The sequence below is a fragment of the Lepisosteus oculatus genome, chromosome 2, assembly GCF_040954835.1.
Source record: "Lepisosteus oculatus isolate fLepOcu1 chromosome 2, fLepOcu1.hap2, whole genome shotgun sequence".
NCBI lineage: Eukaryota > Metazoa > Chordata > Actinopteri > Semionotiformes > Lepisosteidae > Lepisosteus > Lepisosteus oculatus.
Window position 1 is genome coordinate 52110035 of NC_090697.1, and position 26127 is coordinate 52136161.

A 26127-nucleotide genomic window follows, 5' to 3' on the forward strand; every position below is an offset into this window, starting at 1 on the left:
GTCTGGCATTTCTGGGTATCAGAACATAGTCCTTATTAATCTCAACAATTTTCTTTGTCAGTCTCACATTTTGTCTGTGTCGTGGGTGAAGGGATAGGAAACATTCCAAAAAACAGAACATTTCCTTATACTAAATTGTCAGTAATTTATTCCTTATTGTTTTTTTTAAGTTTAATGATAGCTGACCTATTCATACAACTCTATTGCAAAACCGTGCTTCAATGACCAGTGTATTTTGTATATGCCTAAAAGAGATCAAGGGGAGCATAGAAGACTATGGAGGACTTAATCCAAGTATTCATAATCCGCAAGGGTATTTAAAAGTTAACCCAATGGACTTCTTTAGAATCAACAGTGAAAATGAATCAGATGACACTAAGAGAAGCGCTTTTGAATCCGAGAACAGGAGGCATTTCTTTATACAGGGGATTGTGTTATTCTGGAGCAAGCTACCCAGTCAATCTGGGTGATATCCTTGGATAAATTAACTACTAAAAACAACAGAGCTAGATGGGCAAAATGGCCTTCTCTCTTTATAAACTTTCTTATGTTCTAACATTTTCCCTTAGAAAAGACAGGGAGGTATGTCATCTGCAGGTATGCTGGTGGCAATTTTATAACACTGGAAAGTATTTCACACTTTTTGGATTACACTAGTGAATTTACTTCCGTTTGGTTTACACCATTTTCCATAGCGTCATGTTCCCTAAAGTCCCAAGCAAAGTGAACCAAATACTCTGTAGCACTCAGTTTTCACAAATATGTTTTAAAGGATAACTGCATCCTGTGTATACTACTGCTTGTTTTTACTTGCTATATTGTATTTGTGGTTTTCTCACTGTTATGTGCATCTATTCATAATATTAAAGTTGTCTCTGAATCAGAAAGCAATTTTTGTAAATGGCAAGAAATATGAAGCTGTGTTTTGTCTTCAAAAAACCAACAACAAATGCCTTATAGTGTTTTAGGAGTTAAAGGGATTTTTTCCTTTTTTGTTATTTTTATAAGAACATAAGAATTGTTACAAATGCAAGGGTGTCATTTGCCCCATCTATCTTTTTTGTTTATTTCTTCAGTAGTTAATTGATCCAAGGAACTCATCCAAATGTTTCTTGAAGGAAGCTAGAATATCAGCCTCAATAAAAGGACTGGGCAGCATGTTCCATGCTCCAACAACACTTTATGTAAAGAAGATCCTTCTTCTCAGTTCTCAGTTTTAAATGCACATACTCCATATTTGACCATAGTGTCATCTACTTAAGGATTCACTATTAAATGTTGAGATTTTTCTTACTAGTGCATTTTACAGTTTTATCCAAGTGTTACAAATGGGGGGTTATGAAAATGCTGAAAATCAGGATTTGGCTGAGTGGTTTAGTCAATAAAATAAATATTCAAAACCCCCCAACTTGTAAGTGATTTCTCCAGAATATACCCGAACAGCTGGTATAATTAGAGACACATTAATTCTTTATTCTCTTGCACAGCTTTGGTGAAAAGAGTAATAATCCAGGCACACTTGGTTCAACAAATGTTTATTAACAATGACAAACAGACAAACACTATGCTACACACAACAAAACAACGTACAAGTTACTATATTTACTGTATGTACAATCAAAGCATTCCAGAGGCCTAATCACCCAGAAAACCTCAGACTGCTACTGTTCAACTCTTAAATAATGTCCACAGAGCTCACAGTAAGAAACAAGCTGCCTTCTTATTAAATGCAATACAACCTGCAGTTAAATCTCTCTCTCCAAATCCAGATGCCACAAAATAAATAGAAGCCTATCTCCCAATTCTAAAAATGCATCCACAAGCAGGAAAGACGTTTCTAACCAAGTTATCTTTTACCCAGAAAACCCAAGTTCCCAAAAACAGCAAAGACCAAGCAATAAGGTTTTGTTTGGATGATCATGAAGTAGGGGCTCTCATCTGGCTCAAGCTTCCAACTCCTGACTCCTCTCTTCTGGTCTCTCCTTCCTTTTCCTCTCACACACTTTATCTAAACTCTTATAGACACTTCTTAGTCACCTACTGTATAGCTGTAACAATATCATCACATGATTGGAATTCTGGGTGTCTAAGTATATACCCTGTTCTTTCTGTGATTGCTCACTGTTATTTCTCCGTCTAGTGGCCTGCGTAAAACAGAAAAATGAATGACTGTTATCCAGAGCAGTAAAGATATTAAAGATTTGTAATGTAAATGTATTTTATTCAGTGAAAGAAAACCACAAACATTTTCTGAAAAGGCTTTCAATAAACAACTTCAGTTATATTAAACAAGGGAAGAAATACTTTTCCTTTTAGAAATGTCCTTAAAATAACCATTTACATCACAGTTTTAGTGTATCTGGTCCATCGTAGAAAACTAGTAACAGTCTAAACACATTGCTTAACTTTGTTTCATCTAAGATTCACTATTGGGCTGTTGTGCATTCATATGTGCATTTCTTTTATACCATTGAATTACTTATTTTAAATAAATATTATAAAGCAAAAATAGCACTACCTTTGTATGTCTGATTTGCGCAAGAATGCACAATTTAGAAAAACTGCTGCTGATTTACTTGAATACATCTGAGACATTTTAAAAATGTCACTGTGTTGTGAGAGAGTGTTATTGATACTTCTGTGTTGATGCCACCTAATACCTGTTTATGAGCTACTTAATACAGAATTATTTGTAATTCCAATAAACAATGTACATTTCTCAACAGAGGTGTCAGATAATCTCTAAAGATAAGCAGAATGGCTTCATGCTGCATCGGGTATGGCATTCAACAGAAAGCATTGTGGTTTGATTTCCCAAGATACTTGCATGTTTGTGCGGGAGATGCACTCAATTCTGCTTTCTAAACAAAAACATGGAAACAAAGCACAATGAAGAATAACACAAGTAATGTTTTCAGTCACCAGATGAAAAGGGGTCTCATTTCCTGTTTGTGGACAGCTTGATACCAACAGAAATCTTAATAAGCTTCTCTGCATTGGTGCACGGGGGAGAGGCTGGAAATGAAAGCAAGGACATATATGACAAAGGTTGGTTGTTCTTCCTGTATTCAGTACCTAAGAAAACCAGGAATCATGAGTTGGAATAAAATCATTAGCCATTTTATAATGCTAATGTGTGTGGCACTGTATTGGTGTATGGGGTAGTATTATTGATCCAGTTCAAGTGCATTATCACTGCTGATTTTGACTGCTTTGAACTGAAAATCTAAAGAGTTGGGAAAAAATATATACCTGTCTTTCCAGTTCGGCAGTTAAGAAAGTGACATGAATTCAAAACACACCCGAAAAACTGTTGTATTCCCCAGTTCCCATTTTCTTTTAGGGATTATCTGTACCCCTGCATTGCACATTTGATCCATAACATTACCTTTCAGGGATTAAAATCAGTGTTTCTTGTTTAGGATCAGAAGGTTGTTAATTGAACATCACAAGATGAGGGCGAGGAGCAGACAACATGTTTGCCAAAATCTGAGATGAAAAAAGTCCTATTTCTGACTTTAGATTCTCTTCATAGTCAGATTCTCAAACCTTTTTTTTTATTCATATAACTTTATGACTAGAGAAAATACAGTAGTGTGTAAAAGACTGAAATGTATTTTGTCTAGTTGTAAGCTGGCATCATGGCAGCTTACAACTAGACAAGAATCTTAATTGCCACCTTCTTGGACAACTTAGTGCCCTATGATCTCAGAGGAAATTTAATGAATTTCAATATGAATTTCAATATGAATATACAGTAGACACATACATTATCTGTTATGTTTAAATATTATATAAGAAATGATTTAAGCAATTTCATGTTTTAGGTATTTTTATTTTATTCAACTTAGCTGTTCTTTTTTTCTATTTTTCACTTGACATATCAAAGTCCGGTTGTGTGATTTTAAAATGCACATTTCTCATCGTTTAGTTCATTACATAAGCCAAGCATGCATCAGCAAAACTCTAAACTTTGAAACAATGTTCTTATTTTGTTCCAAAAGTCAGTAAGTGTCTAATTGAAGATTAATTTGATCTGTTATACTTTATTTTTAGAGAAGGACAGTAGCCTTCAACAGTCTGGTTTGATAATTGTCGAACCATTTTCCTGTAAATGTCTGACAGCTCAGCCACCTGTTCTACAGATTCGTACCTTTGCTACAAAAGCAAGTTTATTGATACTTCCTCCTGGGTAAGAAGATAGTCTTTTTTCAGTTATTTCTTTATGATAGTATATTGCTGTATACTGCTATATTTGTACCTCACTACCTTGATTCACATTTTGTGATTTGTTTAGCACTTATTTATGCAATAAACTCTATTCAAATATACCTATAGTAAAATATTTTTTAATTGCAACATTTTAAGAAGTAGATGCTGCTTTTGCTGTAATTGGACTATCCATTGTGACATTTACAATATATACTGTAATTGATATTCACAAATCATCTCAATAAAACCATTTTAACTAAGGTTTCTGCAAATTCACTGTGTTGTGTATAAAACACACGATTACTGTATGAGAATTAAAATAAGTCTCCATTTTTGCAAAGGAGAGACTTGGAGATTAGATTCGGATAATAAAATAAAAATCCATTTTGTTTGTATTTTAAAAATCACACATGGATCCACAGTCCAGGATATATTGTCCAAATGCACAGTGAGCAAAAGGATGTACTTTATGCAAAATTGGTTACCAAGACAAATAGAAAGACTTATTTCTGGTGGGAGTATTTAAACATGTTTTGCCACATCTTACCTTTACTTTAGGGTTTTATGGTTGGTGAATTTACAAATTGTGCATTGACCATGTTAAAATCATGCTTTTAACTTGTTCATTATATTTATCTTGATTGAACACATCAATCCACACATCCTTATTGAACTGAAAAAGTTAACATGGTATGTTTTTATGTGGTTCAAGGGAACAACAGTATGTCTTTTAGCTTCAAATAAATGTCACAGTTTCTAAATATGGATCAGTGTCCCAGAGGATGTTAAACCTAGATTCTGAGTTCACAGAATTAAAGAACTAAACCTTTTCTTCACTATTCTGTAGTAATATTCTATCTGAACATACATGTGAAATTAACTTGTTTAGAGAAATGTAAGGTTTTCCTGAATTTCATAATTCAGTGTTTCAATAATTGTTTTACTTTTTTATTCTTTTTGTTAAAACTTTAAATATTTTAGACTCTAAATATTTTTATCTTATTTTGTCATTATTGACACTTTTGCTGAAATATACAGTAGATTCCAATGAATTGTGCCCAACTGTAAGATGAAATACAGTATGTTTAAAGCATATACTGTACAGTGTTTGGCATGCCTGAGATATTTGTTTTGTTTTTTTGTGTGTCAGTCGCTATGTATTACGCTTCACTGCTAGATCTCCCCTTGGATACCACATCCACCTGTGCAGTACCCTGCCATTTGTCTTTGGTGATGAGGAAACTATCATGCCAAACCTTGACAAGGTATGCATCTCCATAGCAACTGCAGGCATTACAATTGTCAAGCTGTTCATTCTCCACTGAAGCATTTGTCTATTCAATGCTTCTATTGTTGTTTTAAATGCAACATTTAGCTCTGAATTTATTCAACATGAACAGAAGAATTTTCTGTAGTGAACAGTTGGGAACGGTTGTTTTAAGAAGAATGTGATAGCATAAAAATGTTTTGCTGTTTTCATATTATGCAAATAATTCTCTATGAAATAATTCTCTATGAACAGTTCTTCATATACAGTACACTTCAGTCATCCTATGTTGATGTCTGTCAAAATTTGTTCTCCTTTTAATAGAGGACTGGAGATTGCTAAATTAAGTTAAGGAGGTGCAGAAGTCGCTTCTTTTAAAAATGTTTAGCAGATATTGATGAGAAAATGGATCCTCCTTATACTGTAAATGAAAAGCTGTACAGCAATAACTTCTGTGTAATGGTCTTTGAGATGAATGCTCTTTAAAACCTTTATAGTAATAAGAAGTATGCAGCTACGTATTCTAGTAAATATACTGTAGCATACTTATAGTAATACTCAGACATCCTAAGTTAATATACTGTATGAAGTGTAACACCCCTCTGAGTGTGCCATGACAGAATCTTAATTGCCACCTTCTTGGACAACTTAGTGCCCTATGATCTCAGAGGAAATTTAATTGCCAAAAACAATTTACAGACTATGCATTACCCCTATTACACACATATTTGCAACATAAAAATATAAGACCTCCTTTATATTTACAGTCTATTTAAATGAAAGGTAAACTGCAAAGAGTTCTGTAAATCACAATTGTGCTAGTGAAAGATAGAACTTTAAGAATCAAATAATATTTTTGAATGAATAATAACTGAAAACCATAGCTTGATTATAACTGTAGAATAATTCTCTCCTGCTAAAAAGTAAATTTGAAATGTGTGATCTACAATCTATGAAAATGTATAAAACTAGAGTACGGTAGTAAGATCAAAATGATACTAGTCATTTGACCCATTTAAGTACAAGAGCCTACCAGAAAAATAACGGATTGGCTTGGTTTAACTTAACTTAAGGACTGCATTGGCTATAATACAGGATAATTATAATTTCTGCAGGTATCTTTCTTGGAATACCAAGCATACCATACCAACTGGGGAAAATCATTTCAGTTGCCTGGTAAAATCCTCAGATCTGTATCTGTAAAAGTTACAGAAATCAAAATGTTGGTGAATGCTTCTATAAAACAGTGATGCATGCAAAATAATAGCTTTCAGAAAATTCTTTCTTTTTTTAGGAAAGCCTGAGTTTTATAGAACAAGCTAAAGTTATCATGAAGGCTGTTGGAAAAGTGGTAAATAACTTCTCAGATGAGCATAAACTTCCTCTGGCCCTAAAGGAGCTGGAATTGGCTTACTATCCTCCAGGGCTCCATGGCACAGGAAAGGTGAAAACCCACTGCGAGGTACAGTATAACAGGTTTACTATATTGGTTACCTCTTATAATGACAGTTATGGAAAATACAATCATACTGCAATAAGTATAAATTTAAAATTTAAAATTTAATTTAAAAGTTTTAATATTTTACTTAAGTTAAAAAAGAGTTAATTTAAAAAAATACCTAATTAATAATCTAACTTGCTATTTTCATAGTAGAGTGAAGTCTAATTATATAGTCAGAAGTTTGTAAAATTTGTTAGGAAAAGACTATTTAAAAAAATCATTAAATAATTAATTGGTTTCTTTCACTTAGAGTTTTTTTTTCTGTAACTTTTGTCAACAACAGTTTCTTTATAAATATGCACAAATGACAGTGGAACTATTTATTCCATGAAACATTCTCCAGATATTGTACACTATAACACAATAGTAATTGAGTTTTAAATGCAGAGGTAAGCTTGTTTTCAAGTGATTCTCTTTTATAATGTCTCCATTTTCCAACCTATTTCTCTAACATGCATGCTTTATTTTATCTTTTTTAATTACAAATTTGTTAAATTAAAAGTGCTTTCTCATCACACAGGCTTTCAATAATGCTCTGTACCACACAATTACAAAAGCACTGGGGCATAGTTTGACACGTGATGAAAAGTTTGCTATTCGGGCTTTTACATATGATATTGCCATTGGAAGTGGCCTTCAGGAAAACAAGAGTCTAGGTAATGTGAAATTTTCATGTTCATCTACTTGGTTACCTTTCTTGACCTCAGCAAAGTACCCTTTCATGGACCTCATCCTATACAGGATACAACCAGGTTTAAGTCTAGAGTGACTCAGTTGACTGTGGCTACAATAGGATTAGGGAGGGCAAAGTTATCAGATTCCCATTTTGCCACTAAGCAAGGACTTCTGAGGATATCTGAGGATCCAAAGGATCTGTCAATATAAGTGCAAAACCTGACCATCATTTAACTTTCACTTCAAATTGTTCTCTAAGACAGTGCAGAATGAGGCAAGTGGATTGACAGCAAGTGGCCCGGGGATATAAAAATTATATTAATTGCATGATTAATGTCTCCTCAGGAGTGTTGTGGCAACATTCATTGACTATCTAATAGCTTTTCAAAACTGATATATAATTTGGAACAAAAGTATTTTTTTATTTGGTAAGGATAACCAAAATGGAATTTACATCTACATGAAACGGTGCTTAAAAGGTTGATTCTATGTAGTAAACTCTCCATTTGCAAATGGTATAGCTTTCTACAAATTACAGTTTTCAAAATAAAAAAAAACAATATAATACTACCTTGTGCTTGTGGTTTTTATAGAATTGCGTCTTAAAAACCAAGAATTACGACTTTATATCTCACATTTGCGACTTCAAAATGGCCCACATACTGTATCATTGTCTGTCCTTTTGTAATTGGAAAATGGATTTGGTTATCCAATAACAAAAATCAAATGAATTACATTAGTTTTTATGGAATCCCATTTCCCCCAGGGAAATCCATAGTACCTGGATGGAATAGAGGACGGTGGGCTTTTTAAAAAAGTTTTTATTTAGACACCAGAAATACAAAAAAGAAGACAGCATATGGAAAAAAAGATACAGAAATAGACACTTGACATCCAGAGGAATTCACAATTGTACAAGCTGAAACTTATACTTTTTACATATTTCCATTGTATGTCTTGCCTTTTGATTCTTTAAATTTAAAAGTAAAAAAGGAATTGTACTTTAAAAGCATTAATAGGGGGAGCAGTATTAGACCATTTACTTTTGTGGATGAAGTATTTCGCCAACATAATTAACAGATTAATAATAAGAACATATCCTTTATCCAAATCAGATCTAAATCTAAAAATATAAAATATAAAAATCTTTACATTTAACATTTACCTTTAAATGTTTAACAATAACATTCTGGAAATCTATCCAAAGCAATCTTGGTACAGTTCCTTTTTTACTTAAAAAAGAAGGTCTTCTTTAACTCAGCTGGCAAGACTTGGGTTCGAGCCAATGCAGTGTGGCACGAACTAGGGTGGGAGCGGCGAGGGCACAAGCCCAAATCCATTACAAAAAATGACAGACAATGAAATGTGGGCCATTTTGAAGTTGCAAATGTGAGATAAAAAGTCGCAATATTGAGATATAAAGTCACAATTCTGAGATATAAAGTTGCAATTCTGAGATTTTAAGTCTCAATTCTGATATATAAAGTCTCAATTCTGAGTTTCTAAGTCGCAATTGCGAGATACCATAGCTCGTTTTTTTTACTCCCTGGCGGAAATGGGCTTCCATAGATATAGGCACATTTCTATACACAATATTTTTTAACAAATGAGAATCTTAAAGAAATTCTGCGGAACAAAATATATTTTCTAGGTCATAGGACTGAAGTGCCAGACTCATGGTACAACAGAGAGCCCACTTATGAAGAAATACAAGCAGCCAAAAGGCTACAGGCTGGCTTGAAAGGAATGTTTGTTCGTGAAATCAGAAATGCCAGGAGACCAGGTTAGCACATTTCTTCTACTGCTTACCAATGAACTGTTAATACAAAAATAATAATAAAAACTTACCTTCTCCTCAATTATCAATGCTGTAATGTATGTAATGTTATGTACTGTATTTATTGAAGTCTGTTGATTCACAAATATTTCATTCAAAAATGAGTTATTCATTACAGATATTCATTACAATCCAACTTTTATTAGGTTTCCTAAACTTATATTATTGAGTATTTCAAATAAATAAAATTTATTTTATTTATTCAGCCTCAAGGACATACTCCTGCTCAAATTCAAGCTGACATAATGACATTGAATGTGGTGGAATTATATTAGTTTATAAACTTGTCAGATTGTGAACAATATACATTACATAAAACAAATGTAGCAACACCTTCTGACAAGCGAAACAGCAGACAATGTGTTCAGAAAAAAAATCCAATGTTTAGACATAAAATATATGAAGAAATAATAATAATAATTAATAATTGCTTACACTTATATAGTGCTTTTCTGGACACTCCACTCAAAGCGCTTTACAGGTAATGGGGACTCCCCTCCACCACCACCAATGTGCAGCATCCACCTGGAAAGGACTTCAATTGGGGTCAGCCAATATAGATATTTGAGAAAGCATTGAGAACCCATCTGTCATGGAAGACCTCAATAACCTACCAATGGTAGATGACATTGTTAAGGTCATTGACTCCCTTGCATGCAGCAAAGCCCCAGGAAAGGACGGCATTCCACACAAGGTCATAAAGGCCGGTAAACGGATAGTTTTGCTCAGTCATCTCCAAGAACTCCTGTACCAGTGCCGGGAAGAAGGATGGGTCCTTCAAGACATGCACTACACTAAAATAGTAACCATGTATAAGAACAAAGGAGATGGTAGTAACTGCAATAACCACCGAGGAATTTCCCTCCTGAGTATCATTGGCAAGGTATTTGCCTGGGTAGTTCTAAATAGACTGCAGCTACATGCTGCCTGCATGTAAACTGAATCTCAGTGTGACTTCAGGGCAAAGAGATCAACCATTGACATGATCTTCTCACTGTGGCAGCTCCAGGAGAAGTGTAGAGAACAGAGAAGACCATTGTACATTGCCTTCATTGACCTGACGAAGGCCTTTGACCTTGTCTGCAGAACAGGTCTCTTCACCCTCCTCCATAAGATTGGATGCCCGCCTAAACTTCTTGGGATGATTCCATCATTCCATGAAAACATGCAGGGCACTGTGCAGCACGACAGCTAATTCTCAGATACTTTCCCGGTCAACAGCGGGGTAAAACAGGACTGCGTGTTTGCCCCAATACGCTTTGGCATCTTCTTCTCCTTGTTGCTTTCATATGCCTTCAGTTCCTCCGAGGATGGTGTTTACATTCGGACTAGAAGTGATGAGAAGCTTTTCAACCTGGGGAGACTCCAGGCAAAGACGATGGTTCACCAGGTTCTGATCAGGGAAATGCCATTTGCCAACGACGCTGCTCTGGTTGCACACTCTGAGGAAGGTCTCCAGAGATTCATCAATAGTTTTGCACATGCCTGCAGTGAGTTTGGCCTAAGATAAAAGTGTACCAGTCCTGTGTGCTTAGTACACTATTGTATGACAGCAAGACTTCGACCCTGTACACCCGGCAGTAGCGTTGCCTCAACTCCTTCCATCTTTGCTGTCTGTTCACACTCCTGTCTCAGCAACGCCTGTGCTGGCTCGGCCATGTAAGCCAAATTGAAGACGGCTAAATACCAAAGGACATGCTGTATGGTGAGCTGGCCACTGGCACCAGACCTGCTCTGTGATACAAAGATGTCTTAAAACGTGAGATGAAGGTTAGCAATATCGACCCTGGACCATGGGAAACCATTGTCAGTTGTTCAGCCCAACTAGCCTGTTTGGTCTTAAGTAGTTCAGAAACAAAGGTATTGGCTTCAAGAAAATATCTGGGGGCTTGTTCCAAACTCCCACCACCCTTTGGGTAAAGAACTACCTCTTACACATAGTTTCCACTTGTGGACTCTGGTTAATTATTAAGGTGATTAGAGGTCCCTAGGCTACACGTTGTTACCTCACCACCTCAGGTGGTCTCCCGGCCTATACCGTTAATAAGATCCTGGATTCTCGCTGGCATCGTGGTTCCTTGCAATATCTGGTTGACTGGGAGGGTTATGGTCCCGATGAACGTTCATATTTACCAGAAAAAGACATTTTGGATTGTACCCTTATCCAAGATTTCCACCGTAATTTCCCAATCGTCTCGCTAAGGTGTCAGGAGCCACCTCTGAAGGGGTGGGTAATGTTACAGTCTCCCGCAATCAGAGATATGCCTCCAGCTCTGCCAATTCGTGAAGGCGTAGACCTTAGGACTAATTAACCAATCTGCTTTCCCGCTCACTACCACACCTCCCAGCTTCAGGATACTTTAGGGCTATCCACAGTTACCTTGATGCTCAGTATTGGGTTTTCCTGGTGAGCCTCACTTCCGCGCTTCCTGAGAGTTTACCTTTCATGTGTTACTGGTTCCTGGACACTGCTTCTTCCTGACCATGGCTTTCAGATTTCGATTTACAGTTAAGTACACCTGGTTCGTTGACCCTTCAGTCCTTGAACTCTTATAAGCTACTGCATAGGGTCCTTTTACTGTCTACTCCGGTTAGCTCTGGAGTAACATTGTCATTCCATTTCCTGAAACATGTTGATTGCCTTCTTCCTTAATGAACACCTAAGTGAATTATTAACTTAGTACGTCAGCCATTTCCCTTTCATTGTCTAGAAGTTTCCCATTTTTGTCCTAGATGTTTTACTTCATCACTGTCATTTCTTTTGCTGTTGTATTTTAGACTCTATGGATGGCAGAATTCGTATCATTTTCCTTCTTGACCTTTGTAGTATCTGTATTAACCTGTGCTGGCAATTATTGTAAGCTTTTTCTTTAACTGGATCTTGCTGTTTTTTAATAATTTTGTAAAGCTCTCATGAATATGGCAAAACAAAGACAGGAGAGAGGTGTTTTTTTCTTGATTGCAGAGCCTTGGTGTTTTCAGCTTATTAAGTGTAATGGGTACGATAATTCTTTGCATTTACATATAGTAGTGCTTGTCATCACAAAAAAATTCAAAGCACATACAGAACCTAATGTACAGTATATGAGGGATCCAATTCATCCAGCACTAAAGTACAGAACTCACCTGTGCCAGACTCCCACTCCACTGTAGATCAGTAGGATAAGTGAGAAATTATTTCACCTGTAGATTTAAAGAGTTAACATGCCATGAAGCTTTAATAACAAATAGCACATCCTCTATCACAATACTGTATCTCTGGCCACCATTGGTCCATGTGTGATATAATTACCTTATGTTTAGTTTCAAAGTAGGAAATATATATTTTTCTAGTGATAAGAAATATATAATTTTTGTCCTGGAATTTTTTTGATTTTTGTCAATTAAAATGGTGAGTGAGAATGCACTTTGAATTAATATTATACTTTTTATATGTAAAAAAACGGATACATTTCTATTTGTGATCCTCATAGCTAATATCACTGCATGACAGCATCAATTCTACAGCTGTATGCCAAAATTTGGGCACCCCTGGCCAAATAACATGTTTTGTTGATTTTCAAAGTGAAAAGAAGTTAACATACCCTGTGCAGCGAGCAAACTTAAACTTGATATATTTCTGCAAATTTGAATGCACATTTACTATTTATTTGCTGAATTCAACAGATTGAAAAAAATAAATGTGGCATGTGCAAACATTTGATCCAGTTGATCCACCAGTGTTACTTTATTGTAAGGTCTCAGAACTTAATTGACTCATTAGGCCTCATTAGACAGGAAGTACTGTGCGGGTAGAGAGAAGAATCAACAAATATCAACAAATCCTGGAAGCTAAGTCAGTCAGTGAAGAAACTGAAGCTGAAAAGAGGTGGGATATTACAACAAGACAATGATCCAAAACAGCCTCAAAACAACTTCAAAATCAACCATGAAAATTCAAGAAACAAAAGATTAAGGTTTTGGAATGGCCTTCACAGTCCCTAGACTTGAATATTATTGAAAATCTGTGGATAGATCTCAAACATGCAGTGCATGTGTTAATTTATTTTCACTCAACAAAACATATAATTTGGCTAGGGTTGCCCAAAAATAAGCATGCAACTGTATATTACCTGAAACAAAACTGTGAACATTTCTCAAATTATTAGTATTTTTATCCTGAAGAAAGTAGGATTACATTAGTTTACATTTCTTTAAATGAAAATGACTTAAAACAAAGATGCTGATCTAAAAATAATTTGTATGAATGATAGCATGGATTTTGACAAAAGGGTTCAAGAAATGACAATGCCTTCAGGTATTATATTTAGGCTTACAGTCCATTTGTTGACACAAATTAGTGTGACTTTTCTGACAAGTGTTCTGATCCTCATATTCTAGAAGGTATCATTCATCCTCTTCTCTACAGACAAGTTACCGAATTGTCAATTTCCTGTTTGAAAATAATTAGACCTGGCAAGTTAGGCAAAAGGAAATCAGGGAATAGCCTTATTATCAATCACTAAAGAAAGCTTTAGCCCATCATGATAACTCTAAATATGGACATGGCTTGTAAGACAAAAGATTGAAAATGAAAAAAGTCTCTGTTTTTACAAAGGCCCAAGGCTGACATCTTGTTGACACTCCATCAAAATATAGCTGTAAGATTATTTCTGGGTTGAGCTGTTGACTTGAGTTGCTGCTAGCTAAAACAGTGAACTTCATGAAACTGAAATTATATTATTTCACAAATACAAAACATTTTACAGCAAATAATCGAAAATATATTTTCATTATTGACAATTTAATTATTGACAATATTGACAGATATTATTTATGTTGTTATTGAAAGTCTACTTTTAAAATATAATTCTAAACATGTGTTCCTCTGCTTCATGTAAAGTTAATAAAAGCAGAATTAAGTAACCAGAAATCAGAAAAAAACAATATTGAAATCCTTTTTTGGATAAGAGCAGTTTATCAAATCACTTTTTCAGATAGTGTCAATTACTGATTAGATAGTAATTTCTCTTTGACTTTAAGCTGAATTTCTTCAATTACTTTTAGGTACAAAGGAGAATGCGAGTGCCAAAAAACTATTGCAGGAAATCTGGTCTGCACTGGAGCCAAATGCAGAACAGCATGCTTTATTTTTATTAAGGTAAGTACTTTACGCTATCTTAATAATGCTACAGATAAATATGAAGCACAAACATCAGAGTATCTCAAATAAAATATATTTTTTGCCATCAAATGTACATATAATTTGATTTTATGTTTTCAGTGTTTTGCACATTGGCTCAGGAAAGAATTTGGATTTTTACAAATTTACCACCACGACAAAACTCATAAAAGCGCAGAGCACCCTTGTTCTACATCAAATGTACATGGATGTGCCTGGGCAGCCTAAATAGTAAATAGCTTATCCTAAAAAAGTCTAACACACAGTATCTGCAATCCCACAATGCATTTTATTTCAAAATAATGAACAAACTAATTGTGGAAGTATAATTCACTGCTAAATTCTGCAAACTAACATTTAGCATATTCCTAGTATGTCAAATTAGAAATAAACAAGTTATCTTATACATTTAACAATTTTCACATCAACTGTAGCATACAGTAAATACTTGCTGTATATGTATGGATTAAGTCTATGTTTTATTTAATTTAAACTGTTTTGGATTTGGTTTAAGTTTGATTTAAGGAATATTGTAGCACACAAACATTACTTAAAGATTTAAAGGTGCTACTGTACAATATGTATTTTAGGAATTTGAAATTCAGAAATTAGATTTGATTAATAAGAAGGAAATAAATCAATCTGAAATATAAATAATACAATATAAACATGAAAGGCCAAACAAATTGTTATTTAATTTTGTTTGTGAGCTTTGTTTAATTGTGTCACGTTATACTGTATATTTCACATGTGGCATATTTTTTAAGATATTTAAATATTTATTCATTTTATATTGAAATTTTGAAGGTTTCTCCACTCATACTGTAATCCACATAGCTGAAAGTGAGAAAAAAAATTGAGTTTTTGTAGTATTTGAGTTACCAAAACCTAATGTTTTAGAATCAGACATACATCACCTGAAACATTTTCAGCCCAAAAGGTACGATGAATATTAGACAGGGTCAAATGTACAGGTATTCACTATGCTCTGACCATGGCAAAAAATAATAATTTGTAATGATTATAATATATAATACGATGTAAATATAGTTGAGTTTTTATCTAGAAAGATGTGATAAATAACTACTGTAATTATACCTACTGTAAATACCTAATTATCATAAATATACAGTATAGAGCTGACAGATGTTGTACATAGACCAATGTTCTTTGGCTGACAGAGAGTTATCTTATTGATCTTGCAGGGACAAGCATTGTCCGTTTGAAAGATTATTATTTTATTATACTTTAAATCAATTATATTAGCATGTAATCAGTAGTTTTTGTTTTTGCCAGACAACCATTTATCAACATTACCTTGACTTTAATATTTTTCAGAAAGCTATACTACATTTGCCAAGGTTAAACACTTTTTATCATTATTTTAACAAACTAGGCAGCAATTAATACTTTATAGTTAAATACAGTATATAATGATTAAATATCTATACTAATACTGTATGTTGCATAGTTATATATATATATCAAATTATTTTTTTGACTTGTTAGTTTATGGTTAAACCTGCTGATCTTCTCTTTGTTCCACGTTGACCCAAAATACTGGTGATTTTACCAGATCCTTCATTGTCTCGGCTTACTAATATAATAATCTAGGTCTTATTTACATAGTATAGGCATTACAAATATGGGGGAAGTCGGTATGTTATAAAAACTATTCTTGATTTTTAATGTTATATTTTAGGGACATTTTCACAAGCAGTGAAAAGACAGTGGAGCTCTATCCATGCTACAAAGATGAATGGACCAGGACTTCATTTATCGATTATTCTGTAAATTACCAAGATCAGCCAAATAATTCCTGGTTTGTTGTCTTCAGGTATGGTCGTCTTAAACAAAAATCGGTGGTGAGAACATATCAGCAACAGAGCAGCTGAATAATATTCACAGTAAAAAATGGTACAGCTTTCAATGATTATTGTATTAATTTTCTGTGGACTTGGTGAAGAGCTGATGTGCTGTTCTATGACACTGGCTGCATTCTGATTCTGCTGTATTTTTATGATATTTATGAAAATTACATAATTTATATAATAACAATAGAGATTTCATCATTACTAGCCTGTGTAATTTACTGTAATGTAAGCATTAGAATCATAATAATTATATATTATTTAAAAAAAGATGTTTATTAGAATTACTATAAATAGGGGAATTAACATTTTAAACACCAAAAAGTGACAGTAATATAACTTAAGACCAAACATCTTTCTCATACTAATGTATATACTGTAAGCATTATTAAATATATTTAATATTATCTTTAATAGTTACTTTCTAATCCTAGGGGTTAAATAAAAAAATGTCACTTTATAATGGGGAGAGCTGGGGTTACGCTATACATTATTTTATATCAATTAATGGCTTAACTAAGTGTAAAATATAATATATTAACAAATTAAAAAATATTTCATTTCAATCAAAATGGCACTGTGGCTAAGGATCTGCACCTGTGGCTGCAAGGTTGCCGGTTCAAATCCCACAGTCGGCAGAGGAATCCTACACCATTGGGCCCCTGAGCAAGGCCCTTAACACCAACTTTTGTGTACAACAAATAAATCAATGAGGGGATCTAAGTGTGAATTTTTTGATATTATGAAATAATTTTTTGATGATCTGTATATTTCTGTACATGGAGATGTTCAAACATTAATGTAAAACTAGGGTTGGTCTTGAATGCTGTTAAAAAGCTAATTTATTTTATTTAGAATAAAAATATCTAAAACATCTGTTTTCTGTAGTATTGAGAAATTTAGTATTTCATAATGAGTTCAGGATTATGACAGACATTGCATTTAGAAATGTTAAAGAAAATCAAAAGTATATGTACTATAGCATAACTTTTTAATTTCTTTATTCTATGTTTTCTTCTTTGTATTTCAAAAGGGAGGTGTTTTTTGTACCTAAAGATATGCTGGTCGTACCCAAGGTGTATTCTTCCATCCCTGCCTGTGTTCTTCATGTGATTGACAATGATACAGGAGAAGAGGTTCCCAAGATCTTTCAAAAAGTGGTGCCACATATTTATCAAAAGAACCAGGTTTTTTCTTTCTACAATTTTCCTTTTGTTTGTTATTTTTCCTTTTACTGTAGTAGAAATTCAATTAATATAAGCATAAATAAGAAAATAATATGGAATTATTTTTAACAAAGTAAACCATTTCTTTCTGGATTGCCCAGTCTTTTTCTGCTAAGGTCATTGATATATCAAAATCAATTTTTCATCAAATATTGTTTTTCACATAACATTTTTTCTAATTTCTAAATAGCTCTATGTAAACTGGCTAAAAGAAGATAACACTGATTTATGGTTGTGTATTCAAATTAATTAAATGACATCTAAGAAAATATTTTCAAATTTCAGTTTTTTCAAAAATATTCAGGTACTTGCTATGGTGTTGCATTTGGTGAAATGACAAAATGATGCATACATTTTTTTATTAATTTTTTATTTCTAATAATTTTTTATTTAAACTTCAATGCTCAAGCTAAAGACTTCTAAATATAAGATAAACTATGGTAAATATCAGCAAAAACTACAGAGGAAAAAATACAAATATGTATAAGTATTCAAACCCACAAATTCAGTAGTTGGTTGGGGCACCTTTGGCAGCAATTACAGACAGTGTGGTGTCAATTCCAACTTTGCATACTGGCTTGGTGACATTTTCTATTCTTCTTCTTGCCAAGTTTCCTCAAATTCTCTCCAGTAGTTTAAGGATTGCTTATGGACTGCAGTTTTCAAGTCATTCTGCCTATTCTTAATAGCACTTTGACTGGACTACTCAAGGACATTCACTTTCACAAGCCACTCTGGTGAAACTTTGATCTTGTGCTTGACTGCAGGGATAGTGTTGATTGGGAGCTGGGCTGGGCTGGGTCTGCTTGCACAATGCTTAGCATTTTTGAACACAAAACATTTTGCCACATAGCTCAATTGTTTTTTGCAAACTCCATGAGGAATATGAGTTTGGGTTTTAACAGGCCAGCTTTGTGGAGTGACCAGAATATTGTAGATTGATTCAAAGTTATCAATAACCTTACAGTATCATCCCTCAATATTTTCCTTTTGCCCAGCTGCTCCATTTGAAGGGTGGTATGATGCACCTTCTATTTCTCGATGATTGAGTGGACTGCTCCGCTCTTGTGACAACATTCAGAGACGTTTATATTTATTGTATTCATCTGATCTTTTCTTTGTTTTTCGGTATCTCTACTTTTCTATGACATTATCTCTGTCTTGCTTTGAAACCTTTGCTTGAAATTCAGTGCAATACCAGGGAATCCCAAAGAGACAGATGTGTTTATTCTGAACCAGTTGAACAATTATTGCAAACAGACAGATACCATTCAAATAATTGTGTGACACGTTAAGGTAAATTTGTGTTCAGTTAATTTAGTTTTCCGGCAGCAAAGGGTTTGAATATTTATATAATTATTACTTTTACATTATATGTTTACTTCTTTCTTATTGTTTTTGTTTTTTACTTTAAATATGTGGGATAGGTTATGTATAAAATAAATATTACTCGCTACTTCAAAGTGTCATGACTGCACGCATTAAAGCAACAAAATGTGAAAACTGTGCAAGGTATGTATACTTTTGCAAGGCACTGTATAAAGCAAAATATGCATGGATGCACCTAAGAATTTCTCAGCAGAATGCTGATTCCTATTCTGAGCATAGTTCTAGCCTTTTTCACCAAAACCAAATTTGTAAATACATTTCTGTAATATAATGGCTTCCAATTTTTTTCAAAGCCCCAATTAAATTGAAACAAAGACATAGAAAAGAGTGTGTTAAGGATCAAATAATGTGTCTCGCTTAAAATAAGAATACAATTATATATTACAAGCATTATAGCATGCACAGAGCAAAGTTGTATTTGGCAGAAATAAGTTTCATTCAGAAATAATGGGGATCACATTTTATTCACTCATGAAAGTATTACTATGGGTTGTGAGAGTGGTTCAAGAGGCCACCATAAAGCCAACACAAAGTCTTCTGTAAATAGAGTATCGAAAAATACAATTCAGCATTGCCAGTATGAATGTGGCATTCATGTCCAGGTTGAAAGTAAGAAGCATCTTGTGTAAGTGAACCACCATTCTTATGAGAAGCAAATTGAGCTTTTTGGACTATTCATATTATTGTAATTTCTTGGTGTGTAAAGGGGGAAGCTAATGTTTACAAACTACTCGTGTGTGCTGTGAAATATAGCATAAAGTGTGTTATGTTTAGTGATTGTTTTACTTGGAATGGCATATTGGCACAGTGGTTAGCATTGTTACCTTGCAGTGCTGAGGTCTTGGGGTCAATTCTAGACCCGGCATGGAGTTTGAAAGTGTGTGTTTTCTCCATGTTCACATGTGTTTCTTTTGGGTGCTCTGGTTTTCTTCCACAGTCCAAAGACAAACAGTACTTATAGGTTAATTGGCTTCTAGGAAAACTGGCCCTGGTGTACGTATGTGCGTGTTTGTATCCGTGTGTGTCTGCAATGAACTAGTGTCCTGTATAGTATGTATCCTGCGTTGTTTGCAAGAATCATGAATTACTAGATGTGCCATTTTGGTCAAACGCTATCCTTGAAGTAGTATCAGGAAGCTCAAGCTTGGTTAGAAAGTGGATATTCCACCATGACAATGAGCCAAAACATGCATTCAAAGACAAAGAAGAGCTTAAGTGCACACAACATAAATGTTCTCAACTGGTCATCTCAATCTCCAAAATTCAATTCAATTTAAATATTTGAACTCAAGAATCAATTCACAGATGGAAGCCAAAGTGTCTGAATGCCCTAGAGCAATTCTGCCTTGAAAAATACAGAAATCCCCTTATGATGTGCAGTTTCTTATCAGAGTAGTCCATGACAGATACTATCTATCTAGAGAGGTTTATTTATTTAGAGATTGCAAAGTCCCTGAGCCAAGCAATACAGTAGCTTCTGGTCTATGTGTGTTGTGGATGTGGAGTCCAGAGTCTGTGAATTGGGCAGTCCTCTAGGATGTGCTGCATAGTTTGCTCCCTCCCACAGGAACAAAGTGTGCTTGAACTGATTCTCCATCTAGAGGTTGAACAGTCTTAAAGGGGTTTAGAGTGAAAGTTTAAGTTCATGTTGTCCCAGCAAAATAGGAGATCAGATCTACAGGGGTGTGAATAAGTGTTACCTTTCTGATCTCTATCCTAAAATTAATTAATATGATTTTGTACTATGTATTACTATTACATTATTATATATTTTCATTTTTAGCAGGACATATTATCCAATCTATAAGTCTTTTGGATGTTTTTATTCCTGTTTCATTGGGGTTAATTGAGGACACTTTGACAAGATCTAGTATCTCAGATTCATAAATCACGTTTAAAATAGTCAAGAATACATTATTTATTCAGTTCATTTCCATTATCCATTACATTGTTGTTATATTTAAGAAATGTTGTATACAAAAATAGGAATTGCATGTTAAATGCTGATTCATGCATTTTATACATTCGTTTGTTCCATATGGTTTAGTGGAAGAAAAGTCTGCTCATTTCATTTGTTCATAAATACCAAAAAATAAGCATCCCGAATGATACTTAAAAAATTAGACTCCACAGTCTCTGAACAATATCTTAAAAGTTTTTAACAGTTAAAAAGTTTTTAAAAAAGGCAATAGTGTAATATTGAAAAAAGAGGGCCATTGCTTTGTGCACCATTACCAATATGGGAATGTTTATTATCTAAATTATCAATATGTTTAATTAAATTAGACATTGCTTATGAACAGATACATAATTTATAGCATAATTATATAGATTATCATCATTATGACAATTATATGGTAATGAATAAATTAGATAATATGTACTGAATATGAATATAACTACTTGTTTTCTGAAAGACCTGACATTCCTGAAAATTATTGTGTGTGGAAATATAAATTAATAGTTCCTTATATCTTTAACAATCAGACATCTAGGGCTACAATGAGAGTAGGCTCATTATTCTTTAGTATTTAGTATTAAATTAACAGACCTTATGTTAACATTATTTTTCATGTTCAGTAATAGTATAAATTTAAAACACCTACAAAATGTTAGGATACATACTGTAGTGAAAAGCACAGCATTTAAGTCAAATGAAGCTCAGATTAAATTATTAAATGAAGAAAAACGACCTGATAGATAACAGATATAGCATACACACCATCCCAGTCTGAATATTCACCCCTTATTGTGCTCTCTGTTGTGTATCTTTTTAATTCAGTATCAATTATGCCATTTTTTTACATTTTGTTTCTAAAATGCTCAAGATATTAACAAAGAAAGTCCAGAGGACTAATCTAGGATCAACATTAAAACAAAAAATATTAGTAACTTGTAAATACAGGGCTGTTTGTTCCATACATGTTTATGTAGTTGATTCTATCAGGTCCTTCAAGAAATGTCTAGATGAGATCAGATCAGTGAACTCTGACAAGCTGAATGGCCTCCGTATTTTGCTCATGTTTTTTATATTTACCATAAATGTGTGTCTAACTGAAGTTTGAACTGTTTTTTAGAAAGGTTATACTTTCATGGCAGAAGCACATTCTGGAGACTTTCCCCTGGCAGCTGGAAAATGGAAGTTACGTTTGATTGGATCTTATAACCCACTGCCAGTTCTCAGCAGGGACCCCGCAAATAGCAGTTTTGCCATAAAGGAATTTAAGGATTATTATATACCTAATAAAAAACACTTAATTTGTCGGTGAGTTATAGAAGGCTAAGCCGTATTACTTTATATTGTTGAATTCTAAAGTAATTCTCTCTTGATTTTTCTTTTAATGTAGGTAAGAGGATACCTACTATTCATAGGGAATATTAATGTAATATTGGGTTTTCTCAATGTAATATTAGGTTTTTAATGACTGAAAATGAAATAGTTGTAAATCATGTAAGTACAATATCTGGATTTTCATTTTTTGACAGATTTTTAGTGAAGGTCACAATGGATCATTTTGCCACCCTCCAGCTACAGACATCCAAACCAGATGTGTATGTTAAACTCCAGATTCTTGACAATGAAGAAGAAGTAGCAAGCAGTATTGGGAAAGGTCATGTTGTGATTCCTGCTTTCACATTCTTCTGTAATAAAAGGCCAAGCTGTGAGTGAATTTTGATTTTATTTATATGTGATGTTTATGGGTAAATGTATTACATTTAACATATTTATATTTCCCCATAATTCTGAAATATATATATTAAACAGCATCATCAAGTAAATGTACACAGATTCGAAGTCTGTCAGGAGAAAGCAGAAGAGAAAGGAGCACTTCTGTGAGCAGTCAGAGAAGTGCAAGACTGACAAGTGTACCCCAGATGCCAGGAGATGAGGAGACCACCAGCAGATCAGAGGCAACAATTGACCAGCAACCTGCAGAACTAATGGTGTGATATTTACTCAACAAAGTTTGACATCAATAATATTTTTTAGAAATAATATGAGGATGGATATTATTCATAGTTGCTGTATTTTTATTTGTGATAGTGAATGAGACTTATATTCTCCACTTATGTTCTTCTGTGAACAAGAATTGCAATTCACAGTGATTAAACTTTATTTTGCAAGCATAAGCTGATAAAACAGCTCCTTACTTTTTCAACAAAGAAAGTAATAAAATACAGTATATTATAAAATATATTGTTTATAAGTACACAATAGGGAATCTTAATTTAATATCCTGAATATATACAGTATGTAATTGTTTATAATTGCTTAATTGCTTACACTTATATAGCGCTTTTCTGGACACTCCACTCAAAGCGCTTTACAGGTAATAGGGATCTCCTCCACCACCACCAATGTGCAGCCTGCACCTGGATGATGCGACGGCAGCCATAGTGCGCCAGAATGCTCACCACACATCAGCTATTAGTGGGGAGGAGAGCAGAGTAATGAAGCCAATTCATAGATGGGTAGTATTAGGAGGCCATGATTGGTAAGGGCCAATGGGAAATTTGGCCAGGACACCTGGGTTACACCCCTACTGTTTTAGAGAAACACCCTGGGATTTTTAATGACCACAGAGAGTCAGGACCTCGGTTTTACGTCTCATCCCAGCGCCTGTTTACAATATAGTGTCCCCATCACTATACTGGGGCATTAGGACCCACATGGACCGCAGGGTGAGTGCCCCCTGCTGGCCCCACTAACACCTATTCCAGCAGCAACCTCAGTTTTTCCCAGGTACTGACCCGGCTCACACCTGCTGAGCTTCAGTGGGTTGCCAGTTGTGAGTTGCAGAGTGATATTGCTTCTGGCTAATTGTTTATGATATGGCTGCTCAACCTGTGGTCTATATAACTACCATTAGTGGTTATATATTGCAAACTTGTGCTATAGTCAGCTCTTCACCTTTTTAATAATTAACAGATTCAATATAATAATTAAGACTACTGGTTGTATCAAAGCACAGCAGTCAGGAAATTTGGAAAAGCTGCCATTTTGTAGCCCTGCTTTACAACTTCACTGTTTTGTTGTGATAATTAAAAGAGGAAAAACTACTTTGATGGTATATCATTTTTGAATGTTGCACCTAAAACTGTATTTCCTGATCTACCCATTTGATAGCACCGCCCAACTAATTAAGTCTCCCACTGACTCAGCATATGCAACTTATTATTATATATACATAACGCTGATATTTAAAACATTAAAATGTTTCTATTTTTGTCATTATTTAAATAATTCACTCAATTGTTTACTAAAGTTAAATTAGCTGAGTTTATTGATATTCCTCTTTTTGTCTATTTAGAGCCACAAGTACATTATTCAAGCTCTGGTGCTTCACAAAAGCTGGACCTTAGATGACTCCCAGCTAGCCTTTGTGCAGGTGTTAAAAGAAATGGAGAAAAATTACATTAAGGGTAAGGTGCTACAGTATATGCATTTTTTATCATATCTCAATATTACTTTCTAGACAAATCTCTTTTCTCAGACTGTGCAGACAAGAAATGCAAGGATCAATCATAAAATACAATTTGTATTTTTTTGTTTTTTAGGAAATACTGTAGGTGCACAAATTTAATTTGGCCCTGTGCAATCAAATAGAGGCCAAGTTAAGAGGGGAATGCAATATTGAAAAAAACTGTAGAAGCTGATATTATTGAAACATTATGCATTTTATTGACTAAAGTAATATTTAAAAATGACTTTATTAAATATTTAAAAAAGTATTTATATAAATCTTGTATAGTACATCAGGTTTATCCGTTAGATCTTTCTTAGGGAAACACTACCTACTGTAGATGTTTTTGTGAAATCATATTTTCAGAGAAGTTGATATAATTTCAGACTAATTTTATATTGTATTGTGTAGAGTATATTTCAATTATGCTTCTTTTCTGTTCCTCATGGACTAGTTGGTCTAGTGATTTTGGCTTGTGACCCACTGGTTCCTAGTTTAAACCCTGACTCTTCCATTGGTTCAGTGCATGTGACTTTGACTTTTTAGTTTGCTGCTTGGCCCCTTTAAGTTTTTTGGTGAAAAATGTGTATTAAATGACTGATTACTGTTAATATATACTGTAACAGGATGCATTTTGTATCAGCATATATTTTCATATTTTAAGCATAGTACTGAGGCCATCTGTTATTTTCACAAGAGAAACACGTCACATCTTACAGATTTCAATTTTACTTATCCCTCCAATCATTTTCTAACTGCTTCATCCAATTCAAGGTCATGTGGGAGCCATAGCTTATCCTGGCTAACACCAGTCTATCACAGGGCACCCACAGACTTAGACATGCACCTGCCCGCACCAGGGCCAATTTTCCCAAAAGCCAATTAACCTACCAGTATGTCTTTGGACTATGAGAGGAAACTGGAGAACCAGGAGGAAACCCACACAATCCTGGGAAGAACATATCAAATTCATATACTGTAGATAGCACCCCAGATCTGGAATTGAAGCCCAGTTTAGGGTTACAATTCAATGTGTAATGACAACCATAGCACCACCCTTTAATTTTTCTCATACCAGTGTAGTGTGCTCTCTGAAGGCACCAGTTCTGTAGGGTTTGGGCATTTACTGGGACAATTATTAATTGTAGCAGTAAATCACAAAATGATTCTTTTGATGGCCTTAGAATCCAACCTTGCGATATAACTCAAACAACGCACACACAGGTACTAATACACGAGGATACATTTATTAATACATAGAATATGCATGTAAACCTAACAGATCTTATCGAGAGGGTTATTAGAATACAAAAGGTATATATTCAGTCAGTTACGAAGAGTTACATATATCAAGAGGACATACGTTCAGTATATCATTCATTTAGACCGTTTCGTAAATGAACTTGGTTATAACTTCTACATTAGATACTCAAAACAAGTACATAACTCTTAGGAATTAAATTGATATCAACTGTTTGGGAAAACAATTGAATTCTCGAGCTGTAATGCAGTGAAGTTGAATA

At 34.1% G+C, this 26127-nt stretch overlaps 1 protein-coding gene across 2 annotated transcripts in view; it reads left to right on the forward strand.

Annotated features, from left to right (window-relative positions):
• adgb (androglobin) overlaps nt 1-26127 on the forward strand; it is a 115193-nt gene that overhangs the window by 68058 nt on the left and 21008 nt on the right. The window contains exons 17-29 of one of the 2 annotated variants that reach the window (XM_015349156.2): nt 2919-3048; nt 4126-4192; nt 5363-5477; nt 6774-6941; nt 7501-7636; nt 9307-9438; nt 14539-14632; nt 16356-16490; nt 17558-17711; nt 22217-22404; nt 22626-22801; nt 22906-23084; nt 24452-24563. In XM_015349156.2, coding sequence (XP_015204642.2) covers nt 2919-3048; nt 4126-4192; nt 5363-5477; nt 6774-6941; nt 7501-7636; nt 9307-9438; nt 14539-14632; nt 16356-16490; nt 17558-17711; nt 22217-22404; nt 22626-22801; nt 22906-23084; nt 24452-24563 — 1786 coding nt within the window. Of the gene's footprint in view, nt 1-2918; nt 3049-4056; nt 4193-5362; nt 5478-6773; nt 6942-7500; nt 7637-9306; nt 9439-14538; nt 14633-16355; nt 16491-17557; nt 17712-22216; nt 22405-22625; nt 22802-22905; nt 23085-24451; nt 24564-26127 lie in introns of both variants that reach the window. The other variant, XM_015349148.2, reaches the window with a different exon arrangement.